Below are 19,558 nucleotides of genomic sequence, written 5' to 3' on the forward strand. Positions count from 1 at the left end.
TCGCTGAAGACGACACGTCTCCATTCGTCCCTCCATTCACGCCTGTCGCGACACCACTGGAGGCGGGCTGCACGATGTTGGGGCGTGAGCGGAAGACGGCCTAACGGTGTGCGGGACCGTAGCCCAGCTTCATGGAGACGGTTGCGAATGGTCCTCGCCGATACCCCAGGAGCAACAGTGTCCCTAATTTGCTGGGAAGTGGCGGTGCGATCCCCTACGGCACTGCGTAGGATCCTACGGTCTTGGCGTGCATCCGTGCGTCGCTGCGGTCCGGTCCCAGGTCGATGGGCACGTTCACCTTCCGCCGACCACTGGCGACAACATCGATGTACTGTGGAGACCTCACGCCCCACATGTTGAGCAATTCGGCGGTACGTCCACCCGGCCTCCCGCATGCCCACTATACGCCCTCGCTCAAAGTCCGTCAACTGCACATACGGTTCACGTCCACGCTGTCGCGGCATGCTACCAGTGTTAAAGACTGCGATGGTGCTCCGTATGCCACGGCAAACTGGCTGACACTGACGGCGGCGGTGCACAAATGCTGCGCAGCTAGCGCCATTCGACGGCCAACACCGCGGGTCCTGGTGTGTCCGCTATGCCGTGCGTGTGATCATTGCTTGTACAGCCCTCTTGCAGTGTCCGGAGCAAGTATGGTGGGTCTGACACACCGGTGTCAATGTGTTCTTTTTTCCATTTCCAGGAGTGTAGTTCATTGGCGTGTTGAGCGCAAATGTATACCCAGTAAGACGAATAAGTTATGAAAGATTCTTATACACAGGCACATTCTGTGAAAGTCCGAATCCAGGACATTGTCGTAAATTATTTTCTTTGTTATTCATTCCACTCCCACCACATTATCGTGTGGTGCGCAAGCTTCGGACACTTTGCTGCTCTTCAGCCTATCGAAGTTAGGCCAGTATAGCTTTTATGGGAGAATGAATAAAATGATAGGTTTCAAAAAAATAAAAGCCATAGCGTCTCTAAATAAACACACGTACATTGAAGCTGATGATGGTGCTATGGTGAAGATAAGGCTCTTGCTTCTGGCAAGTCACTGGCAGTCAGTTCCCAATAACTACTACGAGCGTAATACAGTATGATGCAGGTGCCGGCCAGAAAGGGTGTATGTATTGAAGGTGTTGGAGTGGGCTGGGAAGTATGATTGACAAGTTGATGTGGGTAGAGGGAGGTGTGAGGGAGGGATGACAATGGTCAGGAGGCTCGAAGCGGGATCATCTACATATTGAAGAGGCGTAGACGCTAGGATTATAGCTGGTTGGAGGAGTAAGTGTCTACATACTATTCTGGAACAGGAAGAACCAGCCAGCTGAAGTTCCGCTCGAATAGGATACAGAAGGGTGGCAAGTGGAGGGCGCACCGGAAGCCTAGGTATCCAGCGGATAGGCGAGAAAAATTGCTTTTGTTCCCCACGTTTATGGAACGTTTACAATTTGTGACAAAGTCTGAGGAACTTCAGAAGAGAGGGCAATGTAATCAGCTGGTAGTGGTTGCGTCTGAGACGGCAAATATGATAGAGTGCAAGGTGTTCTAAGACTGTAAAGAATGGTAAATTTTTGAGAGTGCTGAGATCCAAGCTATATTGGCGAAAGTAACACTGGGGCCACTAAGGCTTTTGGAAAGACGAAGGAAGAAACAAGATCAGGGGTTAACGTCCTGTTGGTGAAACAGCTATTAGAGCATAACCCAGAATTGGGAAGAACGGGGAAGCAGGACAGCTGCGTCCATCCATAGGAACCGTCGTGTCATTCACCTTAAGCTGTGTAGGGACATCGCAGAGAAACTAAATATGGTCGAAAATCAAGTTTGGAGCCAATAGCTTACCACAGCATCGCCTCGTTCAGTGGGTTTTACCCAAGTACAGAGGATGGCTGAATGATGGCATCCCCACATTGTCAAGTTTCCTGTCTTATTAATTTGAGTTTGTTGTAAGCTGGGGATGCATGATTAGTCCAAGATATGAGAAAGTGAGAGTCCTCTGGCCATGTCAGCAGAGAGGAATGGAGCAGCAGGTCCACCGCCTTACTGCAAGCGCTTATCTTCCTCCACGTAATTGGGCACAGTCCTTGCATTGTGAGAGAACTGTGACTCGGAGTTATCTGTTGAGTGTACATGACTGTAATCGATGCGTTAAGAGCTTAACATCCACATCTGACACACTTGTTGTTGTGTCATGCTTTTAATAAATTTACAAGTAGATAAATGAAACAGTCAATGATCAGAACGCCTTATTGTTTGGAAAGCAATACACTTATCTTTAGCTCCTCATGGCTGTGGTTGCGTGAACACGTGTGGTATTAATTGGGGTCCAAATACACAGGAGCTGCTGAAAACACTGAGCGGCATTACAGTGCAAGTCTGCAGATGATGAGCACTGAACGTTTACTACAACTGTGCCAAATATGTGTCTGTTGTTGGCCCTCGACTCTCTGTACGTGCGTGCTCGGCCTAGGCTTGACTGAGTGACGTTACGCCGACACTGCACTCTGAAGGCAGAAACTCGTCGCTTCTCTGCAGTCGTCATGGAACTGTTGATACCCTCGTAGACAGAACAGGCTGGACTCTGGCAGAACTCGTACCGGGCACTGGCAGAGCTGGAAATACTTGTCGTGTGTGGCGCCTCGAAGCTACAGGAGGAGTGGCTTACTACTTCTTTCTCATAGGCGGTGGCGATGCTGCTTAGGTGTACAGCATCTCTGCGGTGGTCGATTGACGATTTGCTGCAGGCGAGTATCGTCGACACCACATGTGTCACCTTCAACAGTGTCACAGGCCTCATCAGTGTATCACGATACACTGAGGAGAGGTAATTTAATGTAGAACACTGACACGAGGTCTGGTGATGAGAAACTTTATGCTTCAATTCCCCCTCCCATTACTGGGGATATACCAGCAATGCAAATTTCTTCCATCACCTGGATTCGAACCAGCTTACCTTTGAAGAGAGTACCACCACACAATCATGTTTATGTGTGCCATGGTGGATGTTAGGGAGAGAGAAATGGTTGGTGGTATCTATTGTAATAATTCCTTGGGTTTTTAACATAAGTGATCCTGATGTAGCAGAGGCTACACCAAGAAGTTAAGTTACCGAGGCAGAAGGAGATATGCTGTTGAGTAAGATTTACAGTGACAAAAGAAGCATGGTGTGCCAGACAAGGAGCTATACAGTAAACATAATTCATTGGGACACCTGGCACTTGCCAGATTCCTCCCAGAGATCCGAATGTGCGACTGTTGCGAAATATTTCGCTAATGGAGGAGTCATCATACCACTTTTCAATTATAAGCCACATGTCCTGTGGACAGACACCAGTGGTTCCCATTACCTTCTGCATTCTCATGCCTTTGAGCATTGCTGACTCTTCAGGGTTTTAGGAGCAGGGGAAAAGAGTGCCTTGAAGCTCTATCCGCCCATCCATCATTACTGATGATTTTTATTCTAAATTTAAGCTTTAGCAAGGTTCGAACCTGGGTCCCATGACGTTTTGATTAGTATACAAAGACACTACCCTTAAGTCATAGGTGAGCCGTGGGATATAAACTTGCATATAGTATGATATCACACAACTTGACTAGAGCTAGTAGGAAATAAGAGATTTTTTTTTTTTTTTTGCCGGAGGTCGAAAGTAATGGAGTCATGAGCAGCCTTTCATAAGAATTTCCTGAAATTGTAAGACGTCTTGGTCTCCTTCATTGCTTACATATTCCGCCCTCACAATCATATTCTGCACGTCAAGACGCTTCATTCGAGCCCAAACTCGATAAGATAAGTCAGTATTGTATGAATTCATGTAAACGATATGCAAATAACTAATAAATCGCAAGTGCGCACCGTGGTTGAAATACTCGAGGCTGGCGTACACACATACATTCCAGACACGACGGTCACAGGAGCTTTTAGCTCGAGAGAGGCAACTGCACCCCAGGAGGCCGGTCCCAAGCTATCTACGTCGGCCAGTGACCGCCTGTAGAGCAGACAGCGTTAGCCCGAGTGAAAGGACGACCCCGTGTTCGGCTTAAAAGCAAATTCCGCTACATTGTGTGGGAGCGGCCAGCATACGCATTCTTTACACATATCACGCAGTTTCAGAGATTTTCACAGGGAGACATCAAACGCCAAACACCGATACTACAGATTTCCGGATTGGTCACCTTAAACAAAACGTCTTTCTCCCGTTTTAGAAGAGCAATGTTGATTGGCAGACGATATTTCTGACGCCTTGAGCTGAAGGAGTAATGGAAGAGATCGAAAGATATACCCCTTCACGTCTGGCATGTAGAGGGGCCGTTCCGTTGTCGCTCTTGGAGCGAGAATAAGTAACGAGAGCGTGCGCGCTCGTACATGTACTCAAAGAGCGAGGAACAAGTCTCTCCTCAGTACTTCACTGGGAGAGCACCTCTGTCGCACGCCAATAGACTAGGGGTGAATAGGAGTCCTTGACTTCATCAAGGCGTAGGGAGACTTTGATTGGCGAAGGTCAATCCAGATAGAACGAGAGTTATCTTATTTGTCGGCAGCGAGCGGCGCAGACAGCAGTCATCACAGCTACAGCTCTTGCGACCCCCACATTTCCTCCACAACAGTACCCTTCACTGCATATCACACACGACAGCCTCGACTGTACCTAGCAAAATTTTAACCGATAATCATTCAAGTTGAGTAGGTGCAGCTCTCAGCCATTCTGCCAAGTCAATAACAATCTTAAACTTTGTATAGAAATTTCATTAGCGAATCCTATCCTTAAGATGTAACTTCACATTCTGAAAATAACCCGCAAATAATGTGTTCAATTCATAACTAAAAGTGCTATTGTGATTTCTCAGAATTTTTGCAAAATAAATAATCATTTTCGTTACTTTCATGTTTATCTTACACTAACTAGCACTACTCCAGTACCCAAGTATCCCGCTAGTTATGTAATAAATTTTGTGAATTTTTGTGTCACTTCCTTACAGTGGACGACTCCAGAAGGTATTTATTGCTGAAAGTTTTTCAGGCATTTCTCTTTAGAACGTTAGGAGTGTCCGTCTGACTTCTGTAGTAGTGTGGGGGTGGAAATTGCATCTTGCAGGGGCCAAAGGGTAAAGGGTACATCTCAGATTAATCTGTTGCGCAGAATGACAAAATAGCACCAACCCACACGCTCACAAAATGTGTGGCTTTATAGTCTTGTGTTGTAAATGCTATATTTAATTCGTTTTGTGGCGTTATAGACAGGTATTTTAAACAGGGCCCAAGAGATATGGTGGTCGTATTTGTGTGACATTGTGTGTACCGAATTGTCGAGCAGTCATTAGACACAGTGAGTATATCTTTAAGATATGAAGCACTGAGTCTGCCTTGTTGATGTTGTTTGGTAACGTGTGGTTGTTATGGATGAGAGGACAATGAATCCTTTTTCAATAGATTGTTCAGTTTATGGAAAATGTGGCAGTGTTTTTGTTCATGTGTACCACCAATCCCAGGGTTTCCGATCTGCAGAATGATGTGCTGGTATCAGTATATCTCACAAGCACCCACTGGCAATACCATCTGATTGTGTGTTGTAGCAATTATCTGTGCTTTGTAGAGTGTAGAATGACTGGGACTGTGTTACGTGACTGCAGCAATTTTCATTAAAGTATAATTGTAGCATTGAGATAACATGTGAGTGATGAAGATCTCGTTGGAGCTGACGGAACAGACATGTGGGTTGAATGCTATGCTGCTGCTTTGTCTTGATGTCTTATGTGGCGAAATAAGGTTAGGTATAGGTTTTAAGCTGATGTTTTGGTGTGGCTGAAGATAAAGTTGGATTGCTTTTTGGAATAAGATGTTAAAATGAATGTTAAAATGGAAGGTGACTGTGGCTGTTATCGTCATCTGTTGGACGATCTGTGGACGTTGAAAGAGAGTGAATGTTGTGGAAAACAGTGGTTCTAAACTGGATGTCTTTCATGTTAGGGATGCGACACAAGAAACTGTTGAGATGATGACGGTGAGCTCGACTGACGGTGTAGAAAACTGCGGATCTGAACTCAATATCTTTGATGGTAAGGATGCAATGCATGTAGTTGCGGAATGTAAGTTTAGTGTCGTGAATAATGCGTTTACTTTATACTTGTTAGATCATTCGAGTTGAGGCTGTGTAGATGATGCAGTTGTGCAAGGATTGTACATTTGGGCACAGTTAACATGGGTTTACGAACTTCCAGTATGCTGCAGTAGTTTGGGTCAACTTCTGCTAATCAGTGAACGAAAAAGCGTTCCAAGGTTTTGTTCACTGTAGGCCAGTTGGTTCTGCGATACTGGGTCAGATAGTCGTCACACAGCAAGTATTTTTGACATCTGTATTGCACTGTAAATGTTCATTGCACGTTTTTGACATCTTCGGAAATGCCATTTTCGTCTATGTTATGGTGATCTGAAAATGGGTCTCGGTCCGAAACAAATCATCGAATGAATAAAAAACAAAAATTTGCAACTTGGACTGGTCTTGTTTGTAATTGGGATAGGCCAGTTGGTTCTGCGATACTGGGTCAGATAGTCGTCACACAGGAAGTATTTTTGACATCTGTAGCCTTGGATTTGCGATTTTGGTGATTTTAGACAATGGCAGCGACAGCAAATCACGACTCAGTTCCTGATACCCTGATACGTTGGTCTGTTGTGGGCAAGCATCTAGTTCTGCTGGACAGTGATGCGTAAAACAGCCGACAGTAAAGGACCGCGGTTTTAATAGTGGCGAGGGCAACTCTTTCAGACAGGGGCGTTGTAGCAGCCCGCTGGATGTCGCAAGCCATCTCCAACATCGCCACGTGCTCAGAAGAGATTCGCACCCGTTACTTCTTCCTCCCCCCCCCCCCACTCCCTATCTCGACCGAACTGCCACGATCTCTCCGATCTCTCTGGATTATCATGACAACTTTCCCCTGAAGATATCTTCAATGTCGGGCTTAAAGTTAGCTTCCAGACAAACGGCTAGTGGTCCACAACTCTGTAAGCTCTTGTCGCTGCTCATTCTTTAATATCTTGTCGCAACTCGCGAGGAATAGAAACGTCAACTTCAGCTCAGACGTTTGTTCTCGGTGTCCATTACAGTTTGTCATACTTATAGACTTGCTGCCGAGTGCAGCTGAGTCTAGAAACAGATGGGGTAAGAGTCTGCTTGTTTAGTAACTTGCTAACAATGCGTATTTCCGTTTATGTGCCACTATTATTCTTATGAGTGTCTGCAGGAAATTATCGGCTGCAGCCGAAATTTTGTAAAGGCTGTTCTTCGCAGTATTACAGTCCCTGATTCTAATATACGCATATTCTTATGACAACTTACTTCTTTATCTGTTGTAACCCTTTTCGACCACCTTAGTTTCTTAATTAGTCGGCTTACTACCAATTAAAACCCTGCAAGTTCGATTGCCTGAAGCGGTCAAGAGTGCCAACGGCAGGCATAAATACTTTTTCCGCTGAGGGAGCACAAGCTCACTGTCCCCCCTTCCTCTCATTTAAATGGAGTTACTCCCTACCGAACAAGAAGCTATCAGGCAGGTACAAAGAAAGAAGTGAACGATTACAGCTCGTTTCATGTCTGGTGCACGATAGATAGATGATCGAGTAAGAGATAAAGTCCAGCAACGAGAATAAAATAATAAATTTAAAGAATATAGTGATTCGAACAAATAGAGTTCTTTAGCAAACAGGTGCGATAGCTGAAAATACAGTGTTTCCTCAGTCCTACTACAGTTCATAGTATTAACACTTCTAAGGATAATATTAACAGTGTATCTCATACAATTAACTGTTCAGTTACAAATCGAAATATTATTCGTCAAAGAAAATTAGTAAATACGAACAGTATCATGCCAGGATCATAGATGATAAATGTAGAACACTACACCAGTTACAGTATTGACAAAACATTAGCTTGTCTGTAGCCGTTAAGTTGCAGAAACCATTCGCCATTTTTAAAACAAGCCTTAGACTAGGTCTGAAAAAAAAACTACGTGTAAAGAATTTTAGAGCGTTTATAGAAGATAAGAAGGAACACTTTTTTATATGAGGCACGTGTCGCACACGTATGAAGGTGTTATCTGCACTGGCGTTCAGAGACGGAGTTCAAAGTGCTGTGGGATGGGCACTGTTTTAGAGGTGTTGCGTGCCTCCTACGGGAGGGAGACGAGTTGTTCAGTGTACCAGACACTGGCAGACACCCCAGGTGAGGTGGTTGCCTGTTAGGCTGAGGCTGCAAACATTATTTGTGAGACACCCACTTGTTTCGAGTGTGTTGCACAATCATTAGCAGCCAGCTGGCACTTGAGTAACGTCTCCAAAACATCACACAGCCTCTGTACATCGCTGGCGTCGAAACCTTCACGGGCCACGAGCAGGTGGGGGTACACCTTTGACCTTTGTGTCACATAAACTTGTCATAGATCCAGACAGAGAGTTGCCGAGGAATCTAAACACTGACTTTGGAAAGAGCACCAGAGATTATCTTGCGTGGCATGCAAAATCACGCAAGATCTAAAACTACATATTCAGAAGGATATTTGAATCTCATTCCTCGAACAACTGAACAGTTGTCAGCGCATAACCGTGAAGTGGCCGGGTCCCAGTATTAAACTTACCTACAATCTTCAAATCATCTTTGTAGAATCCATCCTTGTACTCAGCTGCAATGGCCCAGTAGACACGATGGAAGGCGTACAGTTCATCAGCGAGACTGAACATTTGCGACGCCTCTGGCTGCCGCTCCTTGCACAGCGCACTGAAGTCGTCGTCAGAGGAGAGGCTCCACGGATGATAGCGCAGCAGGCGTTCACTCAACAGCGGCCGCCTGTAGCACACAAGGTGCGAGGTTAAAAGTTGAAAACCTAGCATGTATAGTTTATGCAAGAACGTACAAGTATCCAAAAATGTGTGTGAAATTTTATGGGACTTAACTGCTAAGGTCATCAGTCCCTAAGCTTACACACTACTTAACCTACATTATCCTAAGGACACACACCCATGCCCGAGGGAGGGCTCGAACCTCCGCCGGGACCATCCGCGCACCACATGACTGAAGCGCCCCAGACCGCTCGGCTAATCCCGCGCGGCTAAAAGTATCCAGAACGGATTTCCACTCACCAGTGGATTAGAAACTTCCTGGCAGATGAGTACTGTGTGCCACACTGGGACACAAACCTGGAACTTTTTCATTCTTTAAAGGATGCATAGTAACACAGCAAACAATCGCAAACCCATTGGTCTTTTTAGCATTTTAGCGCATCAAGATTTCATCTTTAGATTTCGGAGCACTTGAGTGAGACACCGATTATAACTATTTCCTGCAGATCATCCACTCCGTTCTGTGCTGCTATATCGTTTTAAGTGGTTTCAGACTCATCAAACTGCAGAACTGCAGCGCTTGCCGCAGAATACCTCTTTTCTTTAAAGAAGAATTTCGTATGCATTGCAAGAGAGTGAACATGTGATATTTATGTTAAGGATATAAATGACTTGTTCAAATTTGTTATAGATGATTTTAGACGCTGACATGTAGACATGACTGTCATGAGCTGAAGCAAAATCGTGCACATTACCACTTGAAAATGGCTCAAAAGGCCGAAACTGCAATTGTAAAACAATTTTTAAAGTCAATGGCGAATATGACGTCCTTATAAAAATAGACATCGAGCTGGGCAGGCAGGAACCGAGAGCCGCCGTCGCAGCCTTACTTCCGCCAGAACCTCAGCCGCTGCCTTCCAGCCGTCACAGAAGCTCCCCTGCACGGCTGGCGGGACCAGCGCTCCAGGAAGGATGGGCACTGCAGTGACCAGAGGCCTCGGGAGTTGCTTCCTGGACGAATCCTCACTCTGCAGGGGAGGGTGCAGTCACTTGAAACGCCGCGGATCCGACCTGCCAGGGAGTTTCCTATCTGCATTAGGTGATGTGACATCTGCGATAACTTTCCGTAAAGACTGTATGACAGCTGAAAGCAGAACTGTCACAGGAAGATGAGTTCAATGGACAAACGTGAATGTACCGTCAAGCAGGTCCACTTATTGAGTCCCTTTCAGCTGATCCAACGGCTAAGGACAGCACTATACGATGACTTGAGCTTTTTCAAATCCGTCTTTGCAAATACCAAACATGTGTTTTCATTTCACAATACGTGTTTTACTTTACTCATTATACCCTTATCAGTTGTGGCATTTTTATAATGTTTCCGCTTACATCCGACAGTGCGCAGCCCACCATCTCACACTTGTATGCTTGACGTGCAGAAGTACATGTCTCCTGACGTAAAACTTGACAAAATGACGCTTCAGTATTGCATAAAAATGTTTATTTACTTGGCTCTGAAGCATTCGCTCGGTCTCGCTTCGTGATTGGTTGGTGCGGGTCTCTCGTTTGGCAGTGAAAATTGTTGTTGTTGTTGTGGTCTTCAGTCCTGAGACTGGTTTGATGCAGCTCTCCATGCTACTCTATCCTGTGCAAGCTTCTTCATCTCCCAGTACCTACTGCAACCTACATCCTTCTGAATCTGCTTAGTCTATTGGTCTCCCTCTACGATTTTTACCCTCCACGCTGCCCTCCAATGCTAAATTTGTGATCCCTTGATGCCTCAAAACATGTCCTACCAACCGATCCCTTCTTCTAGTCAAGTTGTGCCACAAACTTCTCCCCAATCCTATTCAATACCTCCTCATTAGTTACGTGATCTACCCACCTTATCTTCAGCATTCTTCTGTAGCACCATATTTCGAAAGCTTCTATTCTCTTCTTGTCCAAACTGGTTATCGTCCATGTTTCACTTCCATACATGGCTACACTCCATACAAATACTTTCAGAAACGACTTCCTGACACTTAAATCTATACTCGATGTTAACAAATTTCTCTTCTTCAGAAACGATTTCCTTGCCATTGCCAGTCTACATTTTATATCCTCTCTACTTCGACCATCATCAGTTATTTTACTCCCTAAATAGCAAAACTCATTTACTACTTTAAGTGTCTCATTTCCTAATCTAATCCCCTCAGCATCACCCGATTTAATTTGACTACATTCCATTATCCTCGTTTTGCTTTTGTTGATGTTCATCTTATATCCTCCTTTCAAGACACTGTCCATTCCGTTCAACTGCTCTTCCATGTCCTTTGCTGTCTCTGACAGAATTACAATGTCATCGGCGAACCTCAAAGTTTTTACTTCTTCTCCATGAATTTTAATACCTACTCCGAATTTTTCTTTTGTTTCCTTTACTGCTTGCTCAATATACAGATTGAATAACATCGGGGAGAGGCTACAATCCTGTCTCACTCCTTTCCCAACCACTGCTTCCCTTTCATGCCCCTCGACTCTTATAACTGCCATCTGGTTTCTCTACAAATTGTAAGTAGCCCTTCGCTCCCTGTATTTTACCCCTGCCACCTTCAGAATTTGAAAGAGAGTATTCCAGTTAACGTTGTCAAAAGCTGTCTGTAAGTCTACAAATGCTAGAAACGTAGGTTTGCCTTTTCTTAATCTTTCTTCTAAGATAAGTCGTAAGGTTAGTATTGCCTCACGTGTTCCAACATTTCTACGGAATCCAAACTGATCTTCCCCGAGGTCCGCTTCTACTAGTTTTTCCATTCGTCAGTAAAGAATTCGCGTTAGTATTTTGCAGCTGTGACTTATTAAACTGATAGTTCGGTAATTTTCACATCTGTCAACACCTGCTTTCTTTGGGATTGGAATTATTATATTCTTCTTGAAGTATGTGGGTATTTCGCCTGTCTCATACATCTTGCTCACCAGATGGTAGAGTTTTGTCATGACTGGCTCTCCCAAGGCCATCAGTAGTTCTAATGGAATGTTGTCTACTCCCGGGGCCTTGTTTCGACTCAGGTCTTTCAGTGCTCTGTCAAACTCTTCACGCAGTATCTTATCTCCCATTTCATCTTCATCTACATCCTCTTCCATTTCCATAATATTGTCCTCAAGTACATCGCCCTTGTATAAACCCTCTATATACTCCTTCCACCTTTCTGCCTTCCCTTCTTTGCTTAGAACTGGGTTGCCATCTGAGCTCTTGATATTCATACAAGTGGTTCTCTTCTCTCCGAAGGTCTCTTTAATTTTCCTGTAGGCAGTATCTATCTTACCCCTAGTGAGACAAGCCTCGACATCCTTACATTTATCCTCTAGCCATCCCTGCTTAGCCATTTTGCACTTCCTGTCGATCTCATTTTTGAGACGTTTGTATTCCTTTTTGCCTGCTTCATTTACTGCATTTTTATATTTTCTCCATTCATCAATTAAATTCAATATATCTTCTGTTACCCAAGGATTTCTATTAGCCCTCGTCTTTTTACCTACTTGATCCTCTGCTGCCTTCACTACTTCATCCCTCAGAGCTACCGATTCTTCTTCTACTGTATTTCTTTCCCCCATTCCTGTGAATTGTTCCCTTATGCTCTCCCTGAAACTTTCTACAACCTCTGGTTCTTTCAGTTTATCCAGGTCCCATCTCCTTAAATTCCCACCTTTTTGCAGTTTCTTCAGTTTCAATCTGCAGTTCATAACCAATAGATTGTGTCAGAGTCCACATCTGCCCCTGGAAATGTCTTACAATTTAAAACCTGGTTCCTAAATCTCTGTCTCACCATTATATAATCTATCTGATACCTTTTAGTATCTCCAGGATTCTTCCAGGTATACAACCTTCTTTTATGATTCTTGAACCAAGTGTTAGCTATGATTAAGTTATGCTCTGTGCAAAATTCTACAAGGCGGCTTCCTCTTTCATTTCTTCCCCCCAATCCATATTCACCTACTATGTTTCCTTCTCTCCCTTTTCCAACTGACGAATTCCAGTCACCCATGACTATTAAATTTTCGTCTCCCTTCACTACCTGAATAATTTCTTTTATCTCGTCATACATTTCATTAATTTCTTCATCATCTGCAGAGCTAGTTGGCATATAAACTTGTACTACTGTAGTAGGCATGGGCTTTGTGTCTATCTTGGCCACAATAATGCGTTCACTATGCTGTTTGTAGTAGCTAACCCGCACTCCTATTTTTTTTATTCATTATTAAACCCAGTGAAAATTATCATATAGAAATTATTGGCCGTAAAACTTCGTCCTAAGGTCAGTGTTCCGTACATCGATTCGATACATATGTGTCAGGTACATGTTGTAATGAGAATGGAGCCCTCAGAATCGGGTATGAGATAATTTTTTCCTGATTAATCTACGACTGCATTCCCTATAGCCCATTAACGATGGAAAGTTTCCATACTGCCTGATACAATGCAGAACAATCATTACTCCCTGTACTCCTTGTAGTATGGTCCTTGGTTATCACTGTTACTTGACAACGACGTTGCCAATTAAAGCATGAAGCTGCATCATAATGAGTTCCGTGTGATGTCTGGGTCCCCATCGATAAGGTCCTGCCTGTTTGTGCTGGCTGCCGAACTAGCTGCTCGACACAGTTTTCGGAAAACGTGTTCAAAAGTCCTTCACGAGACTGTCTGTCTACACGACCTGCAGTGAATCCATAGACGTCCCAGTCTATACTCGGTAGGTTAAGGTCACCGCCAGCTAGTGTCGCGTGATCTGGATATTTATGCAATGCTGACTATTTACCTTCTTTGAATGGCTCCACATCTGTCCCAGCGGAGTCGGGTGGGTGGTAAAAACATCCAACAACTGATATGGTTTCACCTGGTCCTGTTAAGTGCGACCACGTAACTTCACTATTGCACTCAAATTCAACCTCAGTAAAGAGAATGTTTTTTGTCAACTGCAATAAACACTTCCCCTCCTACGGCGTCGAATATGTCTTTCCGATAAACATTCCAAGACTCGCTAAATCTCTCAGAGTTTTTTTACTTTGGGTCTTAGCCAGCTCTCAATTCAAGAATAAATTGAGGCTGAGAACGTTCATGGAGGAGAGCAAATTTGGGAACTATGTTACAAATACTTCGACAGTTGACTGATAAAAGTTTCAGAGTCGAACTGACTTTACTCTGAAAGCTATCTGATTTCCCTAAATGTGTACCAACTGGCGAGTGTTCATGAGAGTACCTCAAACTACTGGCCAGCCTGAAACCCCCCATGTGCACTCCACAAGTACTCTGCTATCCGATCAGCTGCTTCCTTTGTGTGCTGCACCCCTGTCTTGAAATCTACCCATGTCCGATTTTCAGTTCACCTTCCCAACCACTGTTACCTTCATTCCCACTGCCTGATACAATATCGATAGTTTTATCCCGTCACACTATCTGCATGTGTCCGTACACAGTGAACCAGTAACCCACTCACAGTTCTGATGACAGATGTGGAGTAGCAAACCAGAAATCCCCACACAATAAACATTGTGGCGTAACAATACCGTTCCTCAAAAACAGCTCCAGTGGGCTACAAATCATGTTCAATCATGCTGCATAATACTTTATCCTGAGTGTGTATTTTACCACCCTGGCCGTGATCTGTCCTACTGCCTGTCTCTGTCCGAGCCATCCTATAGCACATAATTTCGTTCCTCACACTGACCACTGCCTCTCCACAGCTGTTTACCCACATCAATTCTCATGATGAACTTAACTGTGGATGTCGGTTGATCACCTTCGTTTCAGAAGACCTAGTCCATTTCCCAGCCACACTCATCCCAAAGTAGCTCCCCTACGGACATCTTCAGATATAACTGCAGAAGTCTTTCATCCAATTGATAGCAATCACGACTGAGTCTAATTGTCCATCGTAATCCATGTCCTCCCCCTCCACAATAACACAACAACACCGCCACAAGACCTGGGGTGTCTGCTGGGAGCTTACCCATTCCCACATAGGAATCCACCTGGTCACCCTCCATAGTGCCAACATATCTCCTACACTACTCCATCCCATGGCCCCATATGTCAACCACTCGAGCGACTATTCCGCTTTCCTCTCGCTCGCAACCTCCAGTATTTACGCTCTATGCTACGGACTGATTTAAACACACCAACCACAGTACAAAATACAAGAACGATGGCTATCCGTTTCCTGCCCTATGCGGTGCTTAGATTTTTCCTCCATCTATTGAGATGAACATGACTTGTGGCCTCTTTTCCTCACCGACTGGATGCCAGTATCTGGACTAGAGTCGCTACTACACGGTATTACCGTAATTTCTCCCGCAGTGTTTTTTTTCTTTTTCTTTTTTTTTTTGTCCCGAATAAGACGAGGACACGTTCACATTTCGTGTCAGGTTCCACATCATTGTTTCCACAAATTATGAAAACTTCGGAAGTATCTGTAACCATCAATACTTTCTCTAGTAAATGCAGTAACATCGTTTATTGTGTCAGTTTTCTCCGCTGGTCTGTTACGTAATACGTGGCACATTTTAAGACACAATACGAATCAAAAAATCGAAGGCTAAACGGAGTCAAAAAACTTTGTACATCACGAGTTTCTGTAACCTTGTCCTTCACTACTGTCTCTTAGTGCTAGTTCTTTACTCCATTTTGAATTAAATGATCCCTGTGTTTTCTATAACTTTAATGAATACTTCCATGGATAAAAGTGAGATGAACTCCAATAAACCATAGTGAGTACGACAGACATTTGAGTATACACTGGTTTATACCTGAGTATCAAGTGCCCTGGCCTGTCCTTGTCTTCTTCCACCTCGTAGTGCTCCACCTGTTTGCTGGAGAATTGCAAGTCCCGTACCCATCCGGTTAATATCGTGCGCAGCATGTCTTTCACACGTTCCATGTCCTTAATCCAACCGTGGAGTTGCTGATCACTCGTGTGGTTACCCTGAGACACACAGAAAATAGTTCAAATTACTTTCATAACATCCACAAGCAGCAGCCTGTCTTAGCATACAGTTACATGTAGCACTATTACATGACACTGAAATTACTGCCAGCGCATGAGTGTAGTACATTCAGTTTTGTACAGGCATAAAAACATTAATGCACAGCAGATCCCTAGTGAGGTTTTATTAAATAAATACATTTCTCAAACTGTGACATCCGATAAGAGAGGTGCAGATATTTCTTGGTAGTTGACATTACAGACGTCTGAATGTATGAATGTATACTCCCATGACGATGTATCCAACTGAAATGTTCTGGAGCTGCCAGCAGCGTCGAGTTCCTACGTGTAAAGCCACATGGCCTGGCTGGAACTCTGAGGAGATTCTATTCAAACTTTTGAACGATTTTCGAAAATAGAATGGCCAGACTGTTGACAAATCCGTCAAAATCCTACTCGTTACCAACGCTGTGAGAAACCTGAACACATGTTATGACGTTCTACAAACGCAACGATAGACATCAGCCGCTCCATATCTGAAACATTATCTCAGTTAATTGTGCGCATACGAAATGTCAGTTTGACTCAATATTTTGTAGCGTTTGTCTGTTGCCTGGCTGATCGATTTCGCCGAAAATTTGCGTTTGTTGTTCGTCATCTAACACAATGTCGTCTGTATCTGAACACGTCTCGAATATTGCAGATTTGAAGGAATGTATTGACTGTCCGAGTGTTAAGATCATTTTTTCTGGACCATTTTTGGGGTACGAAGTTCACATTTATGTCACTTATTAAGGTCTATGATCTTTTGGCGTTGTACAAATTGTAAGCTTCTAAGCCAATGCAATAAAGATATGGCCATTTAATTACACATTTTCATACTTGAAAAATCACTCACAAAAATCTATAAGGTGCTCCCTGTTGATTTAGAATCATAACATTTTGGAAGAAGCCAGATTTCACAGTGCAAATAAAGGAAAAAATCTTAAAATCCGTAATTGGTAACTATATAACTCTATAAAATACTTTTCGTATTATTTTTTATCAGTCTGTCAATTTGTCTGTCCATCTGTTGGGAATCTTTATCTCTGGATCAGTTCTGGTTATCATGTTCAAATTATGTCACATACAAAGGTATACGGACCCTTGGCGGCGTAAAAATTGTAAGCTTATAACTGACTCCAGTCAACAGATACGGCCGTTTATGTCTCGTGTTTTATAATCGAAAACTCAGTCATCGAAACCTATAGGTTCCTCTCCATTGACTTGGAATCGTGAAATTTGGCAACAACTAAGTTTTCCGGTACAAGTAAAGCAAAAAATCTGAAACTTGTTAACTTGTAATTATATCACATATAAATGTCGTTTTCGATTTGGACATACATTGTATTCATGACCTGTTGAAAGTATAACATACGAACATTACTGCATCCAAACATAAAATGTATGTTGTATTCATGATTTAGTACGTAAACAAAAATGTGTTATTAAATCTTCTCTCCCTACATACGTAAACTAAAGTCCTCTGCTTGCTTGTTCTTGTTTGTTTGGGCTGAGGAAATAACATAGAATTTCTGAATCGATCTTGGTATAGCTGGGATCAGTATCTTGCCAGTAACGTTACAAAGTATCGATAACAGGCAAAAATCATTGGGAAACTCGATTCCCAGGATGGGGAGTTTGTACAGAACCCTTAGTGCGTGAGTCCCTCTCGCACTTGCCCATTCTGTTTTCCTTTCTTCTATCTACCCTAGCATCACCCAGTGTGTTGTTCTGGAAGGTGAGTGCTCACCACAGACATGGGTGCCGTCGGGAGTGTCTGAGGGAAGTGGGACAGAACTGCTCTTGTTCTCTGTACGTGGAGTCCCCAATACTTTTGGGTCACACCGAAACAGGTGACAGTGGTTCCACAATAGATTATATTGAGATAGGGAACCAATACTAGAAAGTGCATATTTATTGTGTTAAGGACATACACAGCATACACCACCTAACAACAATGTAGCTCATAGTAATTCTTCAAAGCAACGACTGTCAGTCTGAATGAATGCATGTATTGCAATGATGCCTGCAGTTCTTCACACTCTGGCAAAGATCTCGGGTGTCCGTTGTGCACTCGAACAGTAGCAGCTGATAAACAGTGTAGACACCTGACCACCAAACGGACCTACTGTGCACAACTAGGCTCGCAGCACTCAAGCATCGCAGTGGCGCATTAACCTGTGCCGCCAGCACACCACTGACCCTGCTGTCAGCTGTCCATTGCATCAGATAGCTTGTGTCGTGTTCATGGTGAGGTGTGTTGCTGTGTACAGCGCACAATGAGTAATCAAAGGTGAAATGTGCAAGCACTGGGACAAACGGATTTTGAGCCCTATGTCTGCTTGTGTCAATCCAGTATCGTTCACAGCGCTGTACTGTCCAACTTCATACAGTTTGTATTGTTTGTGGATGAGGCCTCATTCATCCGTGATGTTGTTTTCAAAAGCCAAACAGGCAGATCTAGAATGAGGACAACACCCACGCCACCCATATCGGAGGCCAACAGCAAAGATTCTCAGTCAAGGTATCTTAGGGCATTATCCAAGATCATTCCACTTTAATGTTAATGTTTGCAAGCACCAAGCACCTGAAGAATACTCACACTCATTGTAGGACTGGAAAGGTGGAAAGGGGGGGTCCCCTCTGATGGCCATTCCGATCGCTGGATCTTGCAACCCTAGACCTCATTCTCTGAGGTTATGTACAAAACACCTGTAGATACAGCTGAACACCTGCTTGCCAGGGTCCAAGCTGCCTGCCTCCTGGTACAACATTGTTGCTCACGGGCGAGGCCTCCACGACGAGTGCGGCCGCTTCATGTTTAAAGATGATTAAATGCTAGCTGTTGTCACACGCATCGACTCAGTCTGTGTTTCGACAAGTTTCTACACAGTTGTCACTTCCGCCCAGCTGCTCAGAACAATGAAGTGTGACATGTCTTGGAAGACAGTAGCGTGACTGACTCGATTCCACTATCGCAGTAGCCGCCACGATACAGGAATGACCTGTGAGGATACGCTGACATCACTCCGAAACTGTGATCACAGAGAGAGCGTCATGCACGTCAAAGGTCGTGAGGTGGTGGTGTGAATGTGGGATATTTTCAAGAACACTGCCATCCTGAATTTGGAATCATTCAACTGTATGTCAGTCCGACATCTTAAGCAAGTGTACGGTGCTGGAGAGAAAAATGGATTTACTTGTGTTGCAGATATGTGCAAATATTATTTTCTTAATAAAATTTTTGTACTTATTTACATACTCCTGAGCTCATTTTTTACAGTTGTCAGCTATGTTTATTTACCAGGCGACATCTACACTCTTTTTGGAGAACTGTCGAGATGATTTCCCAAGTTTCTGCAATGTGTCGCTCAAAACGTAGCCGATCAGCAGCTACTTGCAGCCAGCATATTCCATTTCGCGCATTTCTGTCACAGCACAATCCCACTCGTTTAATATGTGGAAATTCTTCTTCTTATTTACCAGGCGACATCTACACTCTTTTTGGAGAACTGTCGAGATGATTTCCCAAGTTTCTGCAATGTGTCGCTCAAAACGTAGCCGATCAGCAGCTACTTGCAGCCAGCATATTCCATTTCGTGCGTTTCTGTCACAGCACAATCCCACTCGTTTAATATGTGGAAATTCTTCTTCTTATTTACCAGGCGACATCTACACTCTTTTTGGAGAACTGTCGAGATGATTTCCCAAGTTTCTGCAATGTGTC

General features: G+C 43.9%; 1 protein-coding gene across 3 annotated transcripts in view; it reads right to left on the reverse strand.

Moving 5' to 3' along the window:
* LOC126212581 (uncharacterized) overlaps positions 1 to 19,558 on the reverse strand; it is a 656,804-nt gene that overhangs the window by 598,753 nt on the left and 38,493 nt on the right. For all 3 annotated transcript variants that reach the window (XM_049940012.1, XM_049940011.1, XM_049940010.1), the window contains exons 5-6: positions 15,614 to 15,789; positions 8,632 to 8,840 (exon numbers count right to left, since the gene is read on the reverse strand). In XM_049940012.1, coding sequence (XP_049795969.1) covers positions 8,632 to 8,840; positions 15,614 to 15,789 — 385 coding nt within the window. The remainder of the gene's footprint in view (positions 1 to 8,631; positions 8,841 to 15,613; positions 15,790 to 19,558) is intronic.

Source organism: Schistocerca nitens, chromosome 11 (assembly GCF_023898315.1).
Source record: "Schistocerca nitens isolate TAMUIC-IGC-003100 chromosome 11, iqSchNite1.1, whole genome shotgun sequence".
Classification (NCBI taxonomy): domain Eukaryota; kingdom Metazoa; phylum Arthropoda; class Insecta; order Orthoptera; family Acrididae; genus Schistocerca; species Schistocerca nitens.